We start from the raw sequence: 20,692 nt of genomic DNA on the forward strand, positions 1-20,692 counted from the left end.
GGGGCAAACTTGTTTAATACAATATGAAGATAATGTATGTTCTCAACAGAGAGGGCACTGTAAAAAAAGGGTTAGCTCTATCAAAGCTATTATCCACTATGCACAATACCTTTTCTGTCCTATAGATCTCCATAGACTGGCACTAGAGCAGAAATTTGAAGGGGTTTAATGGAACGAAAAAAATATACTTTAAGCCTTGTATGGTGCCTACTGAAATCAATGGGTTGGCCTTGAAAACATGGGAGAGATTGGTCTTCCTGACCAACTCCATGTAGCTTCCCTCCACTGGGTTATTGATGACGGTATTGAGGTAGGGGTCTTCCTAGTACTCTAACTCGCATAGGGTTCTAGATAACCCCTTTATTATAAATATATATAGAAATTAGAGATGAGCGAACAGTAAAATGTTCGATATTCAATATTCGTTTCGAGTAGCCCCTCAATATTCGACTACTCGAATCGAATATCGAATCCTATTACAGTCTATGGGGGGAAAATGCTCGTTTCAGGGGCAGGCAACGTTTGATCAAATTATACTTACCAAGTCCACGAGTGAGGGTCGGGCTGGATCCTCCGAGAAGTCTTCTCCATGCAGCATCCCCGCGGCGTCTTCCAGCTCTGAATTCACTCTGCCAGGCATGGGGCCTGGGCAGAGCCGACTGCGCATGCCCGCACTACAAGAAAATGGCCGCTTACAGTCAAAGCGGCCATTTTCTTGTAGCGCGGGCAAGCACAGTCGGCTCTGCTCAGGCCCGATGCCTGGCAGAGTGAATTCAGAGCCGGAAGATGCCGCGGGGACGCTGCACGGAGAAGACTTCTAAAGGTAGGAGAAGAACCAGCGTTGATTGGCCGACTGTATAGCATTCGGCCAATCAATGCTGGTTCTGCATCGAACTTTTTCATTCGAATAGCGAGTAGTATTCGATCAAGTACGAGTATTTCGAATACCGTAGTATTCGATCGAATACCTACTCGATCGAATACTACTCGCTCATCTCTAATAGAAATATATATTGAGATATAGAGTGTATTTGGATTAGCGGTGTACCCGTTGTCCTCTGCATACTCCTATATTTCGCCTTGTTCGGCTCATTACAAGGAATTTGTACAGCTATTTATAAGAGGCCTAGTCACACATACAGGTACACGTCTGCAGATTTAAAAATGTCACTTGAAAGTCAAGCATACTATCAGTCGTGGAAAAACCCCTTAAATAATTACAACTTACATTTTTCTGCTAAAATACTGCTCATTCGAGTCTCATTCAGGTCATAAATAAGTTACGAGAAGAAGACGACTTTTGGAACTGTCCTCGTTTCACGTGTCACATTTGTAAATTTTAATGTCTTTCCTACATTCATATCACCGCTCTTTCTTTTATAAAGAGAGCTAGGTCACTGCAAAAACATCCAGATGTATGTAGAGGCTGACGACGAAATATCTGAACCTACAGCCATCTTTCATACTGAGAAGACTCGCCTAGAATTTGTAATATTCATTGCTTGAATTTCATCAAAAATATTTTCTTTCTTTCTCAGATTCCTCTTTTATTCCTCATTTATCCAATTCATTTTTTACAAACCAGGTTTTGCCCAATTTCTAGACAAGAAATGTAAAACGTGCTGGAATTATGGGGGGTTGTTTTCACAAGGGGTGTGGCCTAAATTGTGCCACCGTGGTACAAAAATGTGCCAAAATTTGGTTCCGTTTTTCTGCTATCAACTATGCCAAGTAATAAGAGGTGTAAAGTTATATTAGACAGTCTAAGAATATTACAGATTTATTAAACAGCATTAGACACTGTGATAAATCTGGTGCTGTCTGACTGTGATGGTGAACCTACAACATGTGTGTCAAAGGTGACACGCCAAGACATTTTGGGTGACACACATGTCCTGACTTCCCTCTGCTGCCTCCTCTAGGCGGTGCTACACTTATGTTACAACATAACAGTTTTTTAGATCTTTGCTTGTGGTCATTCATTTTGCTTACTCCCAGTGGATAAACATTAGAGCATGATCATGTGATATACAGTCCATAGTCATGTGATACAGTCCATAGTCATGTGATGGATATGCAGGTGCACGGCTTATTACAGCCACAGCACAGTAATCAGACATCTGCCTGGAAACGAGCTGTGCACCTGTGTGTTCATCACATGACCATGAACTGTATATCACATGACCATGGACTGTATATCACATAACCATAGACTGTATATCACATGACCATGGGCTGTATATCACATAACCATAGACTGTATATCACATGACCATGCACTGTATATCACATGACCATGGACTGTATATCACATGATCAAGGACTGTATATCACACAACCATAGACTGTATATCACATGACCATGCACTGTATATCACATGACCATGCACTGTATATCACATGACCATGGACTGTATATCACATGACCAAGGACTGTATATCACATAATCATGGACTGTATATCACATGACCATGGACTGTGTATCACATGACCATGAACTGTATATCACATGACCATGGACTGTGTATCAAATGACCATGAACTGTATATCACATGACCATGGACTGTATATCACATGACCAAGGACTGTATATCACACAACCACGAACTGTATATCACATGACCATGGACTGTATATCACATAACCATGGACTGTATATCACATAACCATGGACTGTATATCACATGACCATGGACTGTATATCACATGACCATGGACTGTATATCACATGACCATGGACTGATTCTTATCCACTGTCAGTAAGCAGAATAAATGACAGCTCTGAGGAATTGATACATAAAGTATATTGGGGAATTGTAGAACTTTTTATTATAGAAACAATAACATTTGTCTCTCAATATTGGTCTCTGAAAGTGGCCGACCCCGAGGGGTAATGGTAATGCTAATCCTCAGCTGTCAACTTATTCATATTGGGCATTTTCAAGAGGAAAAACAGAGGAAGAGGACAATGCAGAATCCTAAAAAAAAGATGTGCAGAAATGTTATTTTAAGGGGCATGTAAGTATACAGTAAATTCCCGGTATCTGCGGTTTCACACAACCGCGGTTAGAGGAAGGGGGTTATGCAAGATGTTATACTAATAAGTCATTAATATATGATTGTTGGGGACAGACACCAGGCCCAGCACCGATAAGCTGTGCTCTGAGTAGTGTACGGAGCCATAAGCAGATGCCTCCATATCCTATGCAGTGACCGGACCTGTAACAGCGTGGCCTGGGCACTGCACAGTGTACAGAGCCATAAGCAGATGCCTCCATATCCTATGCAGTGACCAGACCTGTAACAGCGCGGCCTGGGCACTGCACAGTGTACTGAGCCATTTACTTCTGGCTGTGTACATTGTGCACAATAGTGTTTGATGTTATCCACAATGTCTGGTATCCGCAGGTAGGCTTGCAACCTATTAGGGGGTGTTCACACTTGCGCCTGGACACTGACGGTTTCTTTTAAAAACCCATTCAAATGAATAGATTTTAAAAATGACTTGAAGAAGGAACAATTTTAGTTTCGAAACGCGTAGCTTGAAACCTACAACGCTTTGTCATCTGTTATGACCCTCGGGTTGCTATGGAATGAAGTTTTAACAAAAAAATAAAAGTTATATTTTATATCGCCTGGTTGATGCTGGATGCCTTCCCTACACGTTTGCATTATCTTAGCTGGTTGAAGCCCACCTGCATCCGAGCTTCCCAGGAGAGAGGACTGGAATAAGGGGTGAGCTGGATGTATATCAGAGACTGTGTGTTTAAAAATGCCTGCCAAGATGCCGTCCCCTATCCAGTTTCTCCGACGGAGGGACACAGGCGCCCCCTTTCCCGCAGACACTGGAGTCTTCCTATATACTAAAATAGATATGTCAGGAGAGCTAGCAGACCCTGTATAAAGCTAAGGCCCCACCTTGTGCAATTATTACAGAAATGCAGCACCGTAATGGAAAAATGAATGAGATTTCGGTTAACCTCATCCGCACATTGGATGCGGCAGAAAAGCTGAGTTTTCGAAAATAAATCAAGGCGGAAACGCAAGCAGAAAAGAATGCAAGGAAAAACACTGCATAAAAAAAAAACGCATTTTTAGCTGCAGTTTGCTACGGGGAGTTTTAGCCTAAGAGAGCTTTTGTTACCTAAGAATAAGAAATACGCACACGGTTTTCACCACAATTCGCTACGTCTTCACCGTAATAGGACAGGCCATGACAGTGTATGAGATTTCATTGTGATTTGCATGTGAAAAGGTGAAACAATGCGAGATTGTACCATCCGCAGTAAATGTGATAATAATGCAATGTGCACGCTCTAAAGGCATAAAGCAGAATACACCCTGGAGACCCGAAGCTATCATTTACCATTTTTAAGCAAAAATGCAGCTTCTCCTGCTTGAAGCGTTAAACACATTTCACTGCAGGCGATTCCAGCAGAGAAGTCATTAATGATTAATGTTTATTCCCAGAAGTTTTATGTCAACAGGGAAATGGCAGGATTCCTGCTAAAATGTGCACTCAGCTTCCCTCTGAAATAATGCGTCGGGCGTTATTCTATACGGGGAGAAAAACAGACGGGACGTTTTGTACAGTTAACTCCCATTGACAGCGGTGGAAATAAAGACGGAAACTGCCGTATCAGCTGTTCTGCTCATGTGGAATAAGGGCTATAATCTCCTGAGCCGCGCCGCCCGGGCCTGGGTATCTTAGGACGTGTGGTGTGAAGGCTTAAGTCACCTTGATTAACTCCGATATCAACACCAAGGATCCAGAGTTGGAGAGAAGGATGGCGGAGGCGATGCACTCACAATAATGCAGGGCAACAGATGTCAAACCGTAATCCACTAGCCGAGCGGCGTACACCAACTTGTAGATCTGAAACGGGGAAAAATACACGGCATTAACAACAAATCCAAGGATATCTATAATAATAGTCTGCACACAACTGGCCATGGGCATGTTCTCTATAGATACAAGACTACAGGAATAAATTAGTGGCTGATTTTAAACTGTACGGTATTTTTTCTACAATAAATTTTAAAACTTATTGAAAATGAACATGGAAATTTTGGATTTCTGAAGCCACCACCAGGGGCAGTCACTGATCATGTTTTTAAAGGACCTGTCATCGCTACTGACATGTCACATACTTATACCCCCCCCCCCCCCCAAAATATCACAAGTCTCAGTCTATATTCTTAGCTGTCTCTGTTGTCTTATTCCTCTGTTACTCCTCCTAGAAATATATAAATAAATTAAAACCCTTAGGGCGGGTTCACACCTGCACCCGGTCTCTGCTTTAGCCAATCCGTCTGGTTTCCGTCTTCTGCCCTGAGAAACTGGACAGGAGACAGAAACCCCGCCGTCAGTTTTCAAATCCATTCACTTGAATGGGTTTGCAAAGTGACCGCCCATGTGCGTCTTCTGTCTGTCCACGGCGAAACCGTTTTTTTTAGCCGGACACAAAGTTGGACATGCAGGACTTTGTGTCCGGTTAAAAAACGGTTTAGCTGCGGACAGGCAAAAGACACTTGGTCACTTGGTCAAGTGAATGGGTTTGAAAACGGACCGCCGAGCTTCCATAACCTGTCGTGTTTCTTGGGGCAGAAGACGGAAACCCGCCGGATTAGGCTAAAGCAGAAACCGGACACAGATGTGAACCTGCCCTTAGAGGTGTGTCTTAACACAATGTGACACCGTCCAATCACAACATGCAGTGCCAGATTACGTAGCGACATACTCATATTCATGGGGAATACAGATATTTGTTAAGAAGACATGCCAAAAAAGTGACAGGTCCCCTATAAATAAAAAAAATACAAGTCTCATGTATGCGTAAGCTCATAAGCGCCCCCTAGTGGTAGCTGCAGGCAGGCAGAATTGTATCATGTATCACAAGGCTTTCATGTACTAGATTAAATCTCTCTACAGATTAGACGTCGTCCTTTCCTTGGTTGAGGCTTCAGCCAAACCAATGAATATACTAAGAAAACAGGGATCAAAAAGGTGTTTCTAGCCTTTCTAGAAGAAATCTTGTGTGGGCGCTCCCTATAAAGCCTTGTCACACACTGCAGATGCGATGCATTTCTATACGCAGTTTGTCTGCCAAAATCTGGTTTGGGTTATGAAAAGAAGAAACGTATAGTAATGTCATCCCTTGCTTACAATTTAATTTGTATCAGTTTTACCAATGTAACTTTTACATTTGTATATTTATGTATAGCCATATAGTAATAGGATGACTTTATTGTATGGGAACAAGTACTTGGGTCTAGTGGTAGCAAAATGTCACCCGAAATAGGAAAACATAGGAATAAAGGAACACAAGCAAAACATTAACAGAGATAAAGCAAGTCCTTGTATAGAGAGAGGTGCTGAGAGATAGGAAATAATAGTGAGGAGGATAAGATCTTCCTTAGGGTCCTGTACAGTACATATAATGGGGAGGACACAGGTAGATATAGTATCTGTAATATGTATGTTAGTCATGAAAATAACAATGCAGCACATATATATCAGGTAGAGGGCAGTACAGTACATGTAGTACAGGTAGAGAGCAGTACAGTACATGTAGTACAGATAGAGGGCAGTACAGTACATGTAGTACAGGTAGAGAGCAGTACAGTACATGTAGTACAGGTAGAGGGCACTACAGTACATGTAGTACAGGTAGAGAGCAGTACAGTACATGTAGTACAGGTAGAGGGCACTACAGTACATGTAGTACAGGTAGAGAGCAGTACAGTACATGTAGTAAAGGTAGAGAGCAGTACAGTACATGTAGGACAGGTAGAGAGCAGTACAGTACATATAGTACAGGTAGAGAGCAGTACAGTACATGTAGTACAGGTAGAGGGCAGTACAGTACATGTAGTACAGGTAGAGAGCAGTACAGTACATGTAGTACAGGTAGAGGGCAGTACAGTACATGTAGTACAGATAGAGAGCAGTACAGTACATGTAGTACAGATAGAGGGCAGTACAGTACATGTAGTACAGGTAGAGAGCAGTACAGTACATGTAGTACAGGTAGAGGGCACTACAGTACATGTAGTACAGGTAGAGAGCAGTACAGTACATGTAGTACAGGTAGAGGGCACTACAGTACATGTAGTACAGGTAGAGAGCAGTACAGTACATGTAGTAAAGGTAGAGAGCAGTACAGTACATGTAGGACAGGTAGAGAGCAGTACAGTACATATAGTACAGGTAGAGAGCAGTACAGTACATGTAGTACAGGTAGAGGGCAGTACAGTACATGTAGTACAGGTAGAGAGCAGTACAGTACATGTAGTACAGGTAGAGGGCAGTACAGTACATGTAGTACAGATAGAGAGCAGTACAGTACATGTAGTACAGGTAGAGAGCAGTACAGTACATGTAGTACAGGTAGAGAACAGTACAGTATATGTAGTACAGGTAGAGAGCAGTACAGTACATGTAGTACAGGTAGAGAGCAGTACAGTACATGTAGTACAGAAAGAGGGCAGTACAGTACATGTAGTACAGGTAGAGAGCAGTACAGTACATGTAGTACAAGTAGAGAGTAGTACAGTATGTGTAGTACAGGTAGAGAGCAGTACAGTACATGTCGTACATGTAGAGGGCAGTACAGTATGTGTAGTACAAGTAGAGGGCAGTACAGTATATGTAGTACAGGTAGAGGGCAGTACAGTACATGTAGTACAGGTAGAGGGCAGTACAGTACATGTAGTACAGGTAGAGAGCAGTACAGTACATGTAGTACAGGTAGAGAGCGGTACAGTACATGTAGTACAGGTAGAGAGCAGTACAGTACATGTAGTACAGGTAGAGGGCAGTACAGTACATGTAGTACAGGTAGAGAGCGGTACAGTACATGTAGTACAGGTAGAGAGCAGTACAGTACATGTAGAACAGGTAGAGAGCAGTACAGTACATGTAGTACAGGTAGAGAGCAGTACAGTACATGTAGTACAGGTAGAGAGCAGTACAGCAGGTGTAGTACAGGTAGAGGGCAGTACAGTACATGTAGTACAGGTAGAGAGCAGTACAGTATATGTAGTACAGGTAGAGAGCAGTACAGTATATGTAGTACAGGTAGAGAGCAGTACAGTATATGTAGTACAGGTAGAGAGCAGTACAGTACATGTAGTACAGGTAGAGGGCAGTACAGTATATGTAGTACAGGTAGAGAGCAGTACAGTACATGTAGTACAGGTAGAGGGCAGTACAGTACATGTAGTACAGGTAGAGAGCAGTACAGTACATGTAGTACAGGTAGAGAGCAGTACAGTACATGTAGTACAGGTAGAGAGCAGTACAGTACATGTAGTACAGGTAGAGAGCAGTACAGTATATGTAGTACAGGTAGAGAGCAGTACAGTACATGTAGTACAGGTAGAGGGCAGTACAGTACATGTAGTACAGATAGAGAGCAGTACAGTACATGTAGTACAGGTAGAGAGCAGTACAGTACATGTAGTACAGGTAGAGAGCAGTACAGTATATGTAGTACAGGTAGAGAGCAGTACAGTACATGTAGTACAGGTAGAGAGCAGTACAGTACATGTAGTACAGAAAGAGGGCAGTACAGTACATGTAGTACAGGTAGAGAGCAGTACAGTACATGTAGTACAGGTAGAGGGCAGTACAGTACATGTAGTACAGGTAGAGAGCACTACAGTCCATGTAGTACAGGTAGAGAGCAGTACAGTACATGTAGTACAGGTAGAGAGCAGTACAGTACATGTAGTACAGGTAGAGGGCAGTACAGTACATGTAGTACAGGTAGAGAGCAGTACAGTACATGTAGTACAGGTAGAGAGCAGTACAGTACATGTAGTACAGGTAGAGAGCAGTACAGTACATGTAGTACAGGTAGAGGGCAGTACAGTACATGTAGTACAGGTAGAGAGCACTACAGTCCATGTAGTACAGGTAGAGAGCAGTACAGTACATGTAGTACAGGTAGAGAGCAGTACAGTACATGTAGTACAGGTAGAGGGCAGTACAGTACATGTAGTACAGGTAGAGAGCAGTACAGTACATGTAGTACAGGTAGAGAGCAGTACAGTACATGTAGTACAGGTAGAGAGCAGTACAGTACATGTAGTACAGGTAGAGGGCAGTACAGTACATGTAGTACAGGTAGAGAGCACTACAGTACATGTAGTACAGGTAGAGAGCAGTACAGTACATGTAGTACAGGTAGAGGGCAGTACAGTACATGTAGTACAGGTAGAGAGCAGTACAGTACATGTAGTACAGGTAGAGAGCAGTACAGTATATGTAGTACAGGTAGAGAGCAGTACAGTACATGTAGTACAGGTAGAGAGCAGTACAGTACATGTAGTACAGGTAGAGAGCAGTACAGTATATGTAGTACAGGTAGAGAGCAGTACAGTATATGTAGTACAGGTAGAGAGCAGTACAGTATATGTAGTACAGGTAGAGAGCAGTACAGTACATGTAGTACAGGTAGAGGGCAGTACAGTATATGTAGTACAGGTAGAGGGCAGTACAGTATATGTAGTACAGGTAGAGAGCAGTACAGTACATGTAGTACAGGTAGAGGGCAGTACAGTATATGTAGTACAGGTAGAGAGCAGTACAGTACATGTAGTACAGGTAGAGAGCAGTACAGTACATGTAGTACAGGTAGAGGGCAGTACAGTACATGTAGTACAGATAGAGAGCAGTACAGTACATGTAGTACAGGTAGAGAGCAGTACAGTACATGTAGTACAGGTAGAGAGCAGTACAGTACATGTAGTACAGGTAGAGGGCAGTACAGTACATGTAGTACAGGTAGAGGGCAGTACAGTACATGTAGTACAGGTAGAGAGCAGTACAGTATGTGTAGTACAGGTAGAGGGCAGTACAGTACATGTAGTACAGATAGAGAGCAGTACAGTATGTGTAGTACAGGTAGAGGGCAGTACAGTACATGTAGTACAGATAGAGAGCAGTACAGTATGTGTAGTACAGGTAGAGAGCAGTACAGTACATGTAGTACAGGTAGAGAGCAGTACAGTACATGTAGTACAGTATCAGATGCAAGTTAAAGACTGATCCATATATAGCAATCGAGTACATGTAGCATACTTGGCACATACAGTACAGATAGATAATAATACAATGCATATAGTAAAATCAGAGAGCAGTAGACTAAGGCTCTGTTCACATTGTGTTTGGACTCACATGCAGCATGCATGTCTGGCCTGTATGTACTTGACATATAGCACTAAATTGCCTAAATGATCAATAAATCTCTATGGTAAATAATAAAACAATGCATAGTATTTTTGTGGTGGATGACTGTAATAGATGTCATCTCATAGTGAAAAAAAGTATTCTGACATTTACCTGCCCGGCACATCGAAAAACTCTCTTTTGGATTCTATGGAGATGGTCATCATATGTACTAGGGGGCACACCTAAATGAGTGGGCCCTTCAGACATCTAATGCCCACTCATTGCTCCTACTTGCCCCCAGTGTGACGCCTCACACATTTACCCCGGTGATCTTCCAGTCTCGTGCATTGCACGTTGAAAGCACCATAGCATTGTGTATGGGAAATTCTGTACAGTAACTTGAAGCTTGTAACTTGGGGGGGCGCTGTTATTGGCCCCCTTAACCCCTTAGACTCAATCACAAATCATGTAGACAAGATCTTTTGGCCAACAGACCTATAATGCTAAATAACATGTAGATCTCGACAAACACAGAAGACGAAGCAAAACCGGAACCACAACACAAAGCAAGTGGAATACATTGAGAATAGAAATGTCTATCTATATCTGCCAAAATGAAGATGTTACAACTAATGTGACAAACAGGTGTCTCTTCTCTGCAGACAAGAGAAAGCATAAGGAGAAACATATGAGGAGTAAGTAAAACCACATACAACAAAGATTTAACCCTTTTAGGTAAGGGAAGGTGTAACACGCACGTTGCAGCTGTCAATGACCTGAAATTTGTTCCATGTATGCAGAAGACATATGATAAGAAAACAGGTCTTTGAGGGTTATCATGGTAATGGATACCTGGAATGAGGGGATAAAATGATTGATTTTCCCCAAAGTTTGGCAATACTCCAGGATTTCAGTGCGTTGGATGTGCGCCGTGCTGGCAAACTTCTTAAACCGCTGGCTGAAAGAGAGCAGCAAAAGATAGTTATCACATCGCCATACAGCGGAGGCTGCAGACAATGAATCGGACACAAAGAAAACTAAGAAGAAAATAAATAAGAACCCTCAATACAAATATAACATAAAGATCTTATACTATCCCTCCATTCAGTTCACATCTATAGCAAGGCACTGCCCTCTAGTGGCCAAAGCCATGCATCAACATTTTTCATCTATTTTTGTTCCGCTTCTTTACAATGTTATCCATGGTCTGAAAAAATTCCAAAAAAAAAAGCTTGATTTCCATCCTATTTTGGACCCTTGCCTTTTATAACAATCCACCTCTTTGTTCCCCGGCCGCCCATAGCCTATATTATCTAAACCTACCGTCTGAACCGGTTTTGGATGAAATCAATGGGAGATTTTAGTTGAAAGCAGCTCAAACCGTCATTTCGGGGTTTATAGAATCTGGCCCATAATAGATCTATAACGTGAAATGACGTCCCTGCAGTCTAGTAATGCAAGAAGAATGGCCCGGCGGAGAACAACAAGGGCCTTGGATGCCGTCCACACTTATAGCCGCTTGTATTTGTCAAAGAGGCATGCAACATTATCTTAATTATTATGTATGATTAATAATTGTGCCGATGGAGCAGTTTTAGGTACCAATGAGCAATTTCACATCCTATGGTCAGTCTGAATGCAATGTAGCATGTGGAGGGGGAAGAGGAAAGATTGGATGAGCCATTAAGAATCAGTGACAGTATGCAAGGAAAAGAGTCTGAATATAGACAAGGCTCCAAGAATGCTTAAAGGGGTTGTCTCAAGATTGATACTTATCACCTATTTAGCTATCAGTAACAATCTGACACTAGGTCCCACACCGATCATGTTCCCTGTATACTATCCAAGTGGAATAGCGGTTACACGTCCACTGCCCCTCCACTCCTATAGAGATAGCCATATACTCAACCCCATAGAATCTGAATAAAAGAGGGGGGCCATACGGTGGCTCAGTGGTTAGCACTGCAGCCTTGCAGCGCTGGAGTCCTGGTGTTCAAATCCCGCCAAGGGCAGAAAACCATCTGCAAGGAGTTTGTATGTTCTCCCCGTGTTTGCATGGATTTCCATCCCATATTACAAAAAAAGACATACTGATAGGGAAAAATGTACATTGTGAGCTCTATGTGGGGCTCACAATCTACATAAAAAAAAAAAAAAAAGAATCTGAATAAAAGAGCAGCACTCATGTGTGACACACAATCCCCCATTCTCTTTTACAGTGAGACCCCCAGAGATCAAAGACTTGTGGTGTGGATAGGTGATAGTCGATTTTGGGATAACCTCCCGCGACATCGTCTGCGAGTTGGTGTTGGCTCTGAGCCGCTTATATTTAGCCAGTTGCTGTTGTGGATGATCCGCCTGCTCCCGTGTCTCGGCTCTGCTACATCGCTGCATATGCGCAGCATACTCAGTTGTATGTACATCTCTGCATATGGAGAGCGTACTCAGCTGTGCTACAGCGCTGCCTAAGCTCTGCTACATCTGGCCATTTGGATTAGAGGAGTGTTCTTATGTCAGTGTCTGAGCAGCTTCTGTGTTGGAAACGGCTGAGCGGATGTTGCAGAAATTTGCCACAGTTCCATCAGCCTGCTCCTGTTTCTCGACTCTGCTACATCTCTGCATATGCATAGGATACCCAGCTGTATGTACATGTTTGCATATGGAGAGCCTACAGAGGTGTGCTACAGCACTGCCTAAACTCTGCTACATCGGACAATTGTGATTACAGGGGTTTGGTTACGTGACTGTCTGAGCAGCTTCTGTGTTACAAAGGGCTGAACGGATGTTGCTGAAATGTGCCAAAGTTCTCCTCCCTCCCCCATCAGAGGCAAAACAACACATTCCCTGTAGTACTCACTGAAAATCTAGTCTTCTTGCCCACACACAGCCTGCATGTTCTGTAATCTCCTTATCTTCTATGAGACTCCATTTTCTTCAGCTTTTACACTGTCCAGCTTCATCCTATATAGCTCTGCCCACAAAATAGTGTGTAGCTCCGCCCACTGCCTAGCATAATCCTAACCTAGAATGGCTCAAGGACCTGTGATGATGTCATCACAGGTCCTTTAGTGTTGAGTGAACCTAAATTCCTTCACTGCGGTCGTGTAGTGACGTAACTTACTGGGATAAAAAGTAGCCTATGTTTTTTTCGGGGTTTCTATCTATGTATGTGGCAAATTTCATGCAAATCCATTCAGCCGTTTTTGCGTGATTGAGGAACAAACATCCAACTCACAAACTTTCATATCACATGTATAATATTAGTAGGATAGGATTAGTAGGAAGTAGGATTAGTAGGATAGGATAGGATAGGATTAGTAGGATTTATAATATTAGTAGGATAATATCAGAGAAAGAGGTTCCTTCATTTGAATGGACGCAATGCTAAGTTTGCCCAGTAGGTTCTGCTGCAAGGAACATTAATAGGTACATGAATATTTCTGTGCCGATCGCCAACTTCTAGTTGAGCAGGTTGCCTTAGTGAACCAGTTAAGAGGTATTCCCAAAATTAACAGGGTTCTTCCATATTCTGGCAACTGAGGCAGCTGACATCTTGGGCATCCAGGTGGGCAGTGAATGGAGGATTGGTTGGGTGTTGGGGGCAGCTCAATACATTCAAGTCAATGGTGACAGTTAAGCCATAATGTAGGAATATCAACTATAACATATGTACAGTTCTAAAGATAGATAGATAGATAGATAGATAGATAGGAAATAGATAGATAGATAGATAGATAGATAGATAGATAGGAGATAGATAGATAGATAGATAGATAGATAGATAGATGATAGATAGATAGATAGATAGATAGATAGATAGATAGATAGATGATAGATAGATAGATTAGTAGATAGATAGATAGATAATAGATAGATAGGTAGATAGCAGACAATTCTGCTATTACTGTACAATATAATACCTTTGCTGACTTCCCAGTAACACTAGCCGGTCGGACTTCTCTGAGATCTTGCCAAGGGAGATGCCGGCTGTCAGATAGCAGCAGTGTCCGGCCTCTGTTAAACCCTTCAGAACTAAGTATATAAAAAAGATAAGACGTGATATGTTATAAAGGATTCACTGGACTGTTTCCTTTTTCTTTTCACTTGTATTATTGGTTAAAGTGTATATTTGCCTTCAATATCAGATATTTCCTAGTGCACATATAGAATTATAGCAGTATTATACAGTATTATACTAAAGTGATATATTCACAATTCTTCAGAACTGACCAGGGGTGTAGAATACAAAGAGACACAAAGATTTGGCTCAACCCCTCAAAATAGCTCAGGAACTTCATAAATAAGGTGTTAAAGAAAGACTTTAAGTCTGCAGACAGCATGTTATAGAGCAGGAAAAGCTGAGTAGACTGATATATAGGTTTATGGGAAAAGATTCAGTATTCATTGAAATCTCGGCTCTCTCTATGCTGAGGAGTCCAGGAGGCGGAGCTATCAGTGATTGACAGCTATACCTGTATACACAGTCGTATAGGGGAGGCTGTCAATCACTAATAGCTCCGCCTCCTGGACTTAACATAGAGCAGAGGCTGCAACAGATAAATGGTAAGTTATATTAATTTTTTTCCCACTAACCTGTACATCAAGAGCAGAGATTTCAATGGATAAATGAATCTTTCCCCACAAATCTATGTATCAATCTGTTCAGGAGCGCAACTATTGGGGTAGCAAACACAAACACAACAAACACTATCATTATACTCAGGAGGTCTTTTCAGATCCTCGAGTATAATGATCAGAGACCCAGGGGAAGTGAAGGAACATAAAAAACACTGTTACTTACCTCTCCTGGCTCCAGCAGGTTTCAGGCCTACTTGGTGACATCCCAGACGTCACATGGGCTGAGTCTTGCATCATTAGGGATCGCGACGCAGGCCCTGGCTCATGTGACATCTGGTCCGTCATTGAAGATGGCCGACATTTGCAGGGAATGCGCCGGAGTCAGGGAGAGGTAAGTAACAGTGTCTCCGATTATTATACTCTGGGGTCTGAAAAGATTCCAGAGTATAATTGTTTGTACATGGGGGGTACAAATAATTGTACTTTTGTACAACATGGCATAATAGTGTGTGCAGGGGCCACTATGGGGCATAGTACTGTGTGCAGTGTCTTCTATGGGGCATAATACTGTGTGCAGGGGCCACTATGGGGTATAACACTGTGTGTGCAGGGGCTACTATGGGGTATAATACTGTGTGCAGTGGCTTCTATGGGGCATAATACTGTGAGCAGGGGCCACTATGGGGGTGTAATACTGTGTGCGCAGGGGCCACTATGGGGCATAATAGTGTGTGCAGGTACCACTATGGGGCATAATACTGCGAGCAGGGGCCACTATGGGGTATAATACTGCGAGCAGGGGCCACTATGGGGTATAATACTGCGAGCAGGGGCCACTATGAGGCATAATACTGCGAGCAGGGGCCACTATGGGGTATAATACTGCGAGCAGGGGCCACTATGGGGTATAATAGTGCATGCAGGACACAGTACGATGACAATCTCCAGATCAGGCAGATTATCCGGACACATCTATTCATCCCTAATAAATAAACCCAACAACTTGTTGATATACATTTAACGTCTCATGTAAATGACCGCCAATAGACGGCATCCTGGCAAAGTACACCAGAAAAATTTATCTAAGCTGCTTTACATAAAAGTTAGGCCGCAAAGAAGAGCATGAGGACAGAACTCTTGCAAATGACTAGCAAACAGATGCAAATTGATTCATAGATTAGATCAAAAGTGCTGCTAATGTATTTTGGTCCAAAATGCAGTCATGTAAATGCGTGTGCCTGCGTTATATACTTTTTTTCCCCCTAGATGTGATCTGAAAGCCAATTAATACCGTAAGGAAAAAAAAAATAATCAGGTAGCGCCATGTCCCCAGCTGACCTATAGACAATGCATATTCAACGCTGGCCCGCGCGCCGTATACAAACATGCTCTATAGGCTGCTAATTATTCCCTAGGGTAATTTATTTAGCTTTCCAGGGGTCAAAATCTTGTCTGCGGCAGATCTGATGTACATTTTCTGCTCATAAGGGAGGACAGTAAAAATAATAAAACTTTAAAAAAGGTCAGAGGTTAACCCATTAGCATGAACATTCATTCTTTTCCATCATAGAGAGAGGATATTCCAATGACATTAGAGATTTAATCAATGTATCTGGACGCAGGAAGCGCCCAAGATGATACGAGTCATTCATTTTATGCTTTCACTAAAAGAGACGCCCGCCCTCTGCAAAAAAATGCCATGGTAGAGACGGGCACATTCAGCTAAGCAATACAAATCCAATCATTATGAGATGGACAGTGCCACCCTTGGCAGAGTCTGGTATTGCAGCACTCTGCTTTGGAGATAGGAAGCAATTACTATAAGACTATAAGACGCACCCAGGTTTTAGAGGAGGAAAATAGGGAAAAAAAATTTGGAAGCAAAAAATGGTAAAATATTTAATATATGGGAGTTGTAGTTTTGCAACAGCTGCAAGGCCACATTGACAGGTGACCCTGCAGCTGTACGGGGACGCATAGAGTGTTTTTTTTTGCGGGGCCAGATGTACTTTTTAGTTATACCATTTTGGGGAATATCTATTGCTTAGATCACCTTGTATTGAAAAAAAACCCGGTGGTTTATGATATATGATTTTCTACTTTTATATATATATTCTAGGGACAGGAGGTGATTTAGAACTTTTATTTATTTCATATTTTTATTATATATTTTTAAAGCTTTTTTTTTTTTTTTTTTTTTTTTTTACTATTTTATTCCCCCCCGGGGGCTTGAACCTGCGGTCACTTGATTGCAAGTCCCATAGACGACAATACATAGAGACCAGCCGCAATACTAATACAGCAGTGACAGGCCTGGGAGCCTCATTAGGCTCCCGGCTGTCACCCGAACAGGTCGGCTCTTGCGATATCGCCGCGCAGGAGCCGGCCTGCAACTTCACAGGTACGGGGGTGGGGAGAAAGGGCCGCCAATACTGACCTAGAGAGGCGGATGCCGGCAAGGGATAGACGCCATCACAGGTGCCAGGGCCTGAGACATCGCTACGCTCCTCTGCCCTGCATGAAGCCAGCGGCGGGGGGACGGAGGAGCGGAATAGCATCGCCGCTGCTGGCTTCATGCAGGGCAGAGGAGCGCAGCGATGTCTCAGGCCCCGGCGTCTATCCCTTGCCGGCATCCGCCTCTCTATTATGGCGGGTGCCAGGCGCCACATTCGGACTATAAGACGCACCCTTCTTTTCCCAAAAAATTTTTGGGGAAAAAAGTGCGTCTTATAGTCCGAAAAATACGGTAATATCCGCCTCATGGAGGATTTTTGACTTCTTCTGGATCAGCACCGTAGGGTTATAGGTTGGACTTCAAGGACCTGTGTCTTCATCCAACCTCCTCTACTATGTAACTCTATGTAACATATAGCATTACTGCAAATTTGTACTGTATATACATCAAGTGCTCTTAATTCATTGGAGATCAATGCCCAAAGCGAGGTGAGTCCTTATAGCATAGCGTCCTATCTGTATTTCCCCATGGTGGAACTATTAAAGCATTATCTTATCTTATCTTAACTGATCTTATCTATAAGAGATCACCTTGTGGATGGCAGATGGGCTTATACAATTTGATCAAAGTGTTACCAAGAACCTCATGTTCATGTATTTTTATATATAGAAGGAATTAGCGGTAATGACCTTGTGTCACAACCTTTTGTGTTTAGATTTTTACGACAGCCATGGCATCGGGCAACCTGCTTCCTGACCATGTCTGTGTGTTTGTTGCCTTTCAGATTAGTGTCAGTCAAGAAAACCGAGCTAAGAAGCGCTATGAACTTCATAAAACGCAAATCTTCAGACCAAGTTCTATGTCTGAAATGCAGGAAATGTTGCATTTGAGCTCTGGAGACTGAAGAATTATGAATGCAGTTCTGAAGTATAATACTTGTATAACTAAACTGAAGTTAAAAAAACGAAACTAGGGCTGAATATGTACAGCAGAAGGTTACTGGCTCCCCACACAGTATAATGCCCTCTATACTGACCCCCACATGATATAATGCTCTCTTTACTAGCCCCCACATGGTATACAACCCACTTTAAAGGCCACTACACAATATATGGCTACCTTTATTGTCTCCCACACTGTATATTGCCCCCTTTATGGGCCCCACATGATATATAGATCACTTTATTGACCCCCACATGGTATATAGCCCACTTTATTGGCCCACACATGATATATGGCCTCTTTATTGGCTTCCACATGGTATATGGCCACCTTTATTAGCCCCCACATAGAATAGGGTCCCCTTTATTGGCCCCCACACTGTATATTGCCCCCTTTATTGGCCCACACATGATATATAACCGACTTTATTAGCCCATGCATGATATATGGCCTCTTTATTGGCTTCCATATAGTTTATGGCCACCTTCATTACACTCTACATAGAATAGGGTCCCCTTTATTGGCCCCCACATGGTATACAGCTCACTTTATTGCCCCCACATGGTATACAGCCCACTTTATTGGCCCCACATGATATATAGCCCACTTTATTGGCCCACACATAATATATGGCTTCTCTATTGGCTTACACATGGTATATGGCCACCTTTATTAGCCTCCACATAGAATAGGGGCCCCATTGTTGGCCCCCACACATATATATCACCTTTTTTATGGACTCCCAAACAGTAAGTGCCCTCTCTGCCATTTCGTAAGTGAACAAGCTAAAGAAGTCCTACAGCACACAGATAACAAGAAATTTCCCATATCTCAGCTTCCTTAACTCTACTGAAATGTTGACATAAGGGGAGTAAAATAATGACGCAGATTTGTGATCTATTTATGTAATCTATGTGAAAGAAAAGTAAAATTGTAGCTTATCCTCATCTATGACTTTTCCCTCAATTACTACCCACTGCACACACTGCAAAAAATTCTCACTAAATTCGGGACAGAGGAGTTTTCACATCTTTAAAAGCTCGCAAACCCTGCACCACCTAATAGCAAGATCTCAGAGATGTTCCTTTTGATATTTTCAGTTCTTGCACAAGGAAACTTCCTATATAGCTTTTAGAGGTAAATTTTAATAGACTGTCTTGAAACTCTCTGATAACTCTCTTGAACTTTAAGTCCTCCCAGAAGATTGAAAAACACCAATGTGTACGAGAGCATCTCCGAAACCTACATAGACAATCTTACAAGACGAAACAGAACAGAGATGAGGATATCTTCATTTGGTAGTATTTTACTCTTCTTCGCATCAGTATTTTCACCAGTCCTACCAAAACATGGGTTGATCATGTGTGATATATATATATATATATATATATATATATATATATATATATATGTATATATATCCTGCATGCTATATGGATAATAGACTGCAATGACGTATCTGTTCTGTTTTAGACCCAATCCTGGTTTTGGCTGAATAATATGGATACAAAATCATCTTCTTGGGTTTAATGGCACGCTGCCTGGTTATACTACTTACAAATATACCACTCCCGCCATCTTGGAGAACTAAGCACAGATCTTCTGTGGATGTAGGCTTGCTCCAATACTTCTGTCTTTTCATGTAATCCAAGCCGGACTTGACCATGTCATCACTTTCAGGTCTCCTAGTTCTTCTTTACATTAAAGCTAGATCTTAATACCAATGGCTATATGTCTGGGGTGGTTGTCCTACTGGAGAACAAGTTTGGAACCAGACACTTCTCTAATAGTATTGTATGATGGATAAGTATCTGCCTATATTTCTCAGCACTGAGGACACCATTAATCCTGACCCAGTCCTCATTTCCATTTGCGGAAATGCAGACCCAAATTTTCGGGAAACCCTCACCATGCTGAACTATTGCCGTTGATGCTCATTATTGTATTGCTCTCCAGTCCTTTGTTACAGCCAAATATTTCAAATTTTGACTCCTATTCCACAGCACTTGCTGCCATTTTTCTGCACCCCAGTTGTTATGTTTTCATGCCTAGTTCAGTCGCGTGGCTTTGTGTCTATGTTGAAGGTATGGCTTTTTATCAGCAACTCTTCGAGGCGGACCACTTCTGGCCAGACTTCTCCGAACAGTAGATGGGTGTATATGGGTTTAACTGGTTTCTGCCAGTTCTGAGCTGATGGCTCCACTGAACGTCTCCAATTTTGAATGGAGGTAAACATGATGTGTCTGTCATCTGCTATATCCTTTTCTTGGCTGACCATTGCGGTTTACGGTCTTCAATGTTGTCAGTTCCTTTGGGGTTCTTCAAAAGAACCTGAACAGCGAATCTTGGAACCCCAATCTTTGCCTAGGAGAGACCTTGCTGATGCAAACAATGATCCCAAAGGCACATTCATTAAGAATTATCTATAGCTTAAAGGAGAACAAGCAAGTGATAACATGGCCCTCATAGAGCCCTGATCTCAACATCATCCAATCTATCTGGGATTACATGAAGAGGCACAGAAGACCTTTGGTCAGT

General features: G+C 42.3%; 1 protein-coding gene across 1 annotated transcript in view; it reads right to left on the reverse strand.

Annotated features, from left to right (window-relative positions):
- SEC16B (SEC16 homolog B, endoplasmic reticulum export factor) overlaps positions 1–20,692 on the reverse strand; it is a 144,123-nt gene that overhangs the window by 82,133 nt on the left and 41,298 nt on the right. The window contains exons 15-17 of the mRNA XM_075287463.1: positions 14,100–14,211; positions 11,032–11,137; positions 4,741–4,878 (exon numbers count right to left, since the gene is read on the reverse strand). Of these exons, the coding sequence (XP_075143564.1) occupies positions 4,741–4,878; positions 11,032–11,137; positions 14,100–14,211 (356 nt within the window). The remainder of the gene's footprint in view (positions 1–4,740; positions 4,879–11,031; positions 11,138–14,099; positions 14,212–20,692) is intronic.

Source organism: Leptodactylus fuscus, chromosome 9, assembly GCF_031893055.1.
Source record: "Leptodactylus fuscus isolate aLepFus1 chromosome 9, aLepFus1.hap2, whole genome shotgun sequence".
In the NCBI taxonomy this organism is placed as follows: domain Eukaryota; kingdom Metazoa; phylum Chordata; class Amphibia; order Anura; family Leptodactylidae; genus Leptodactylus; species Leptodactylus fuscus.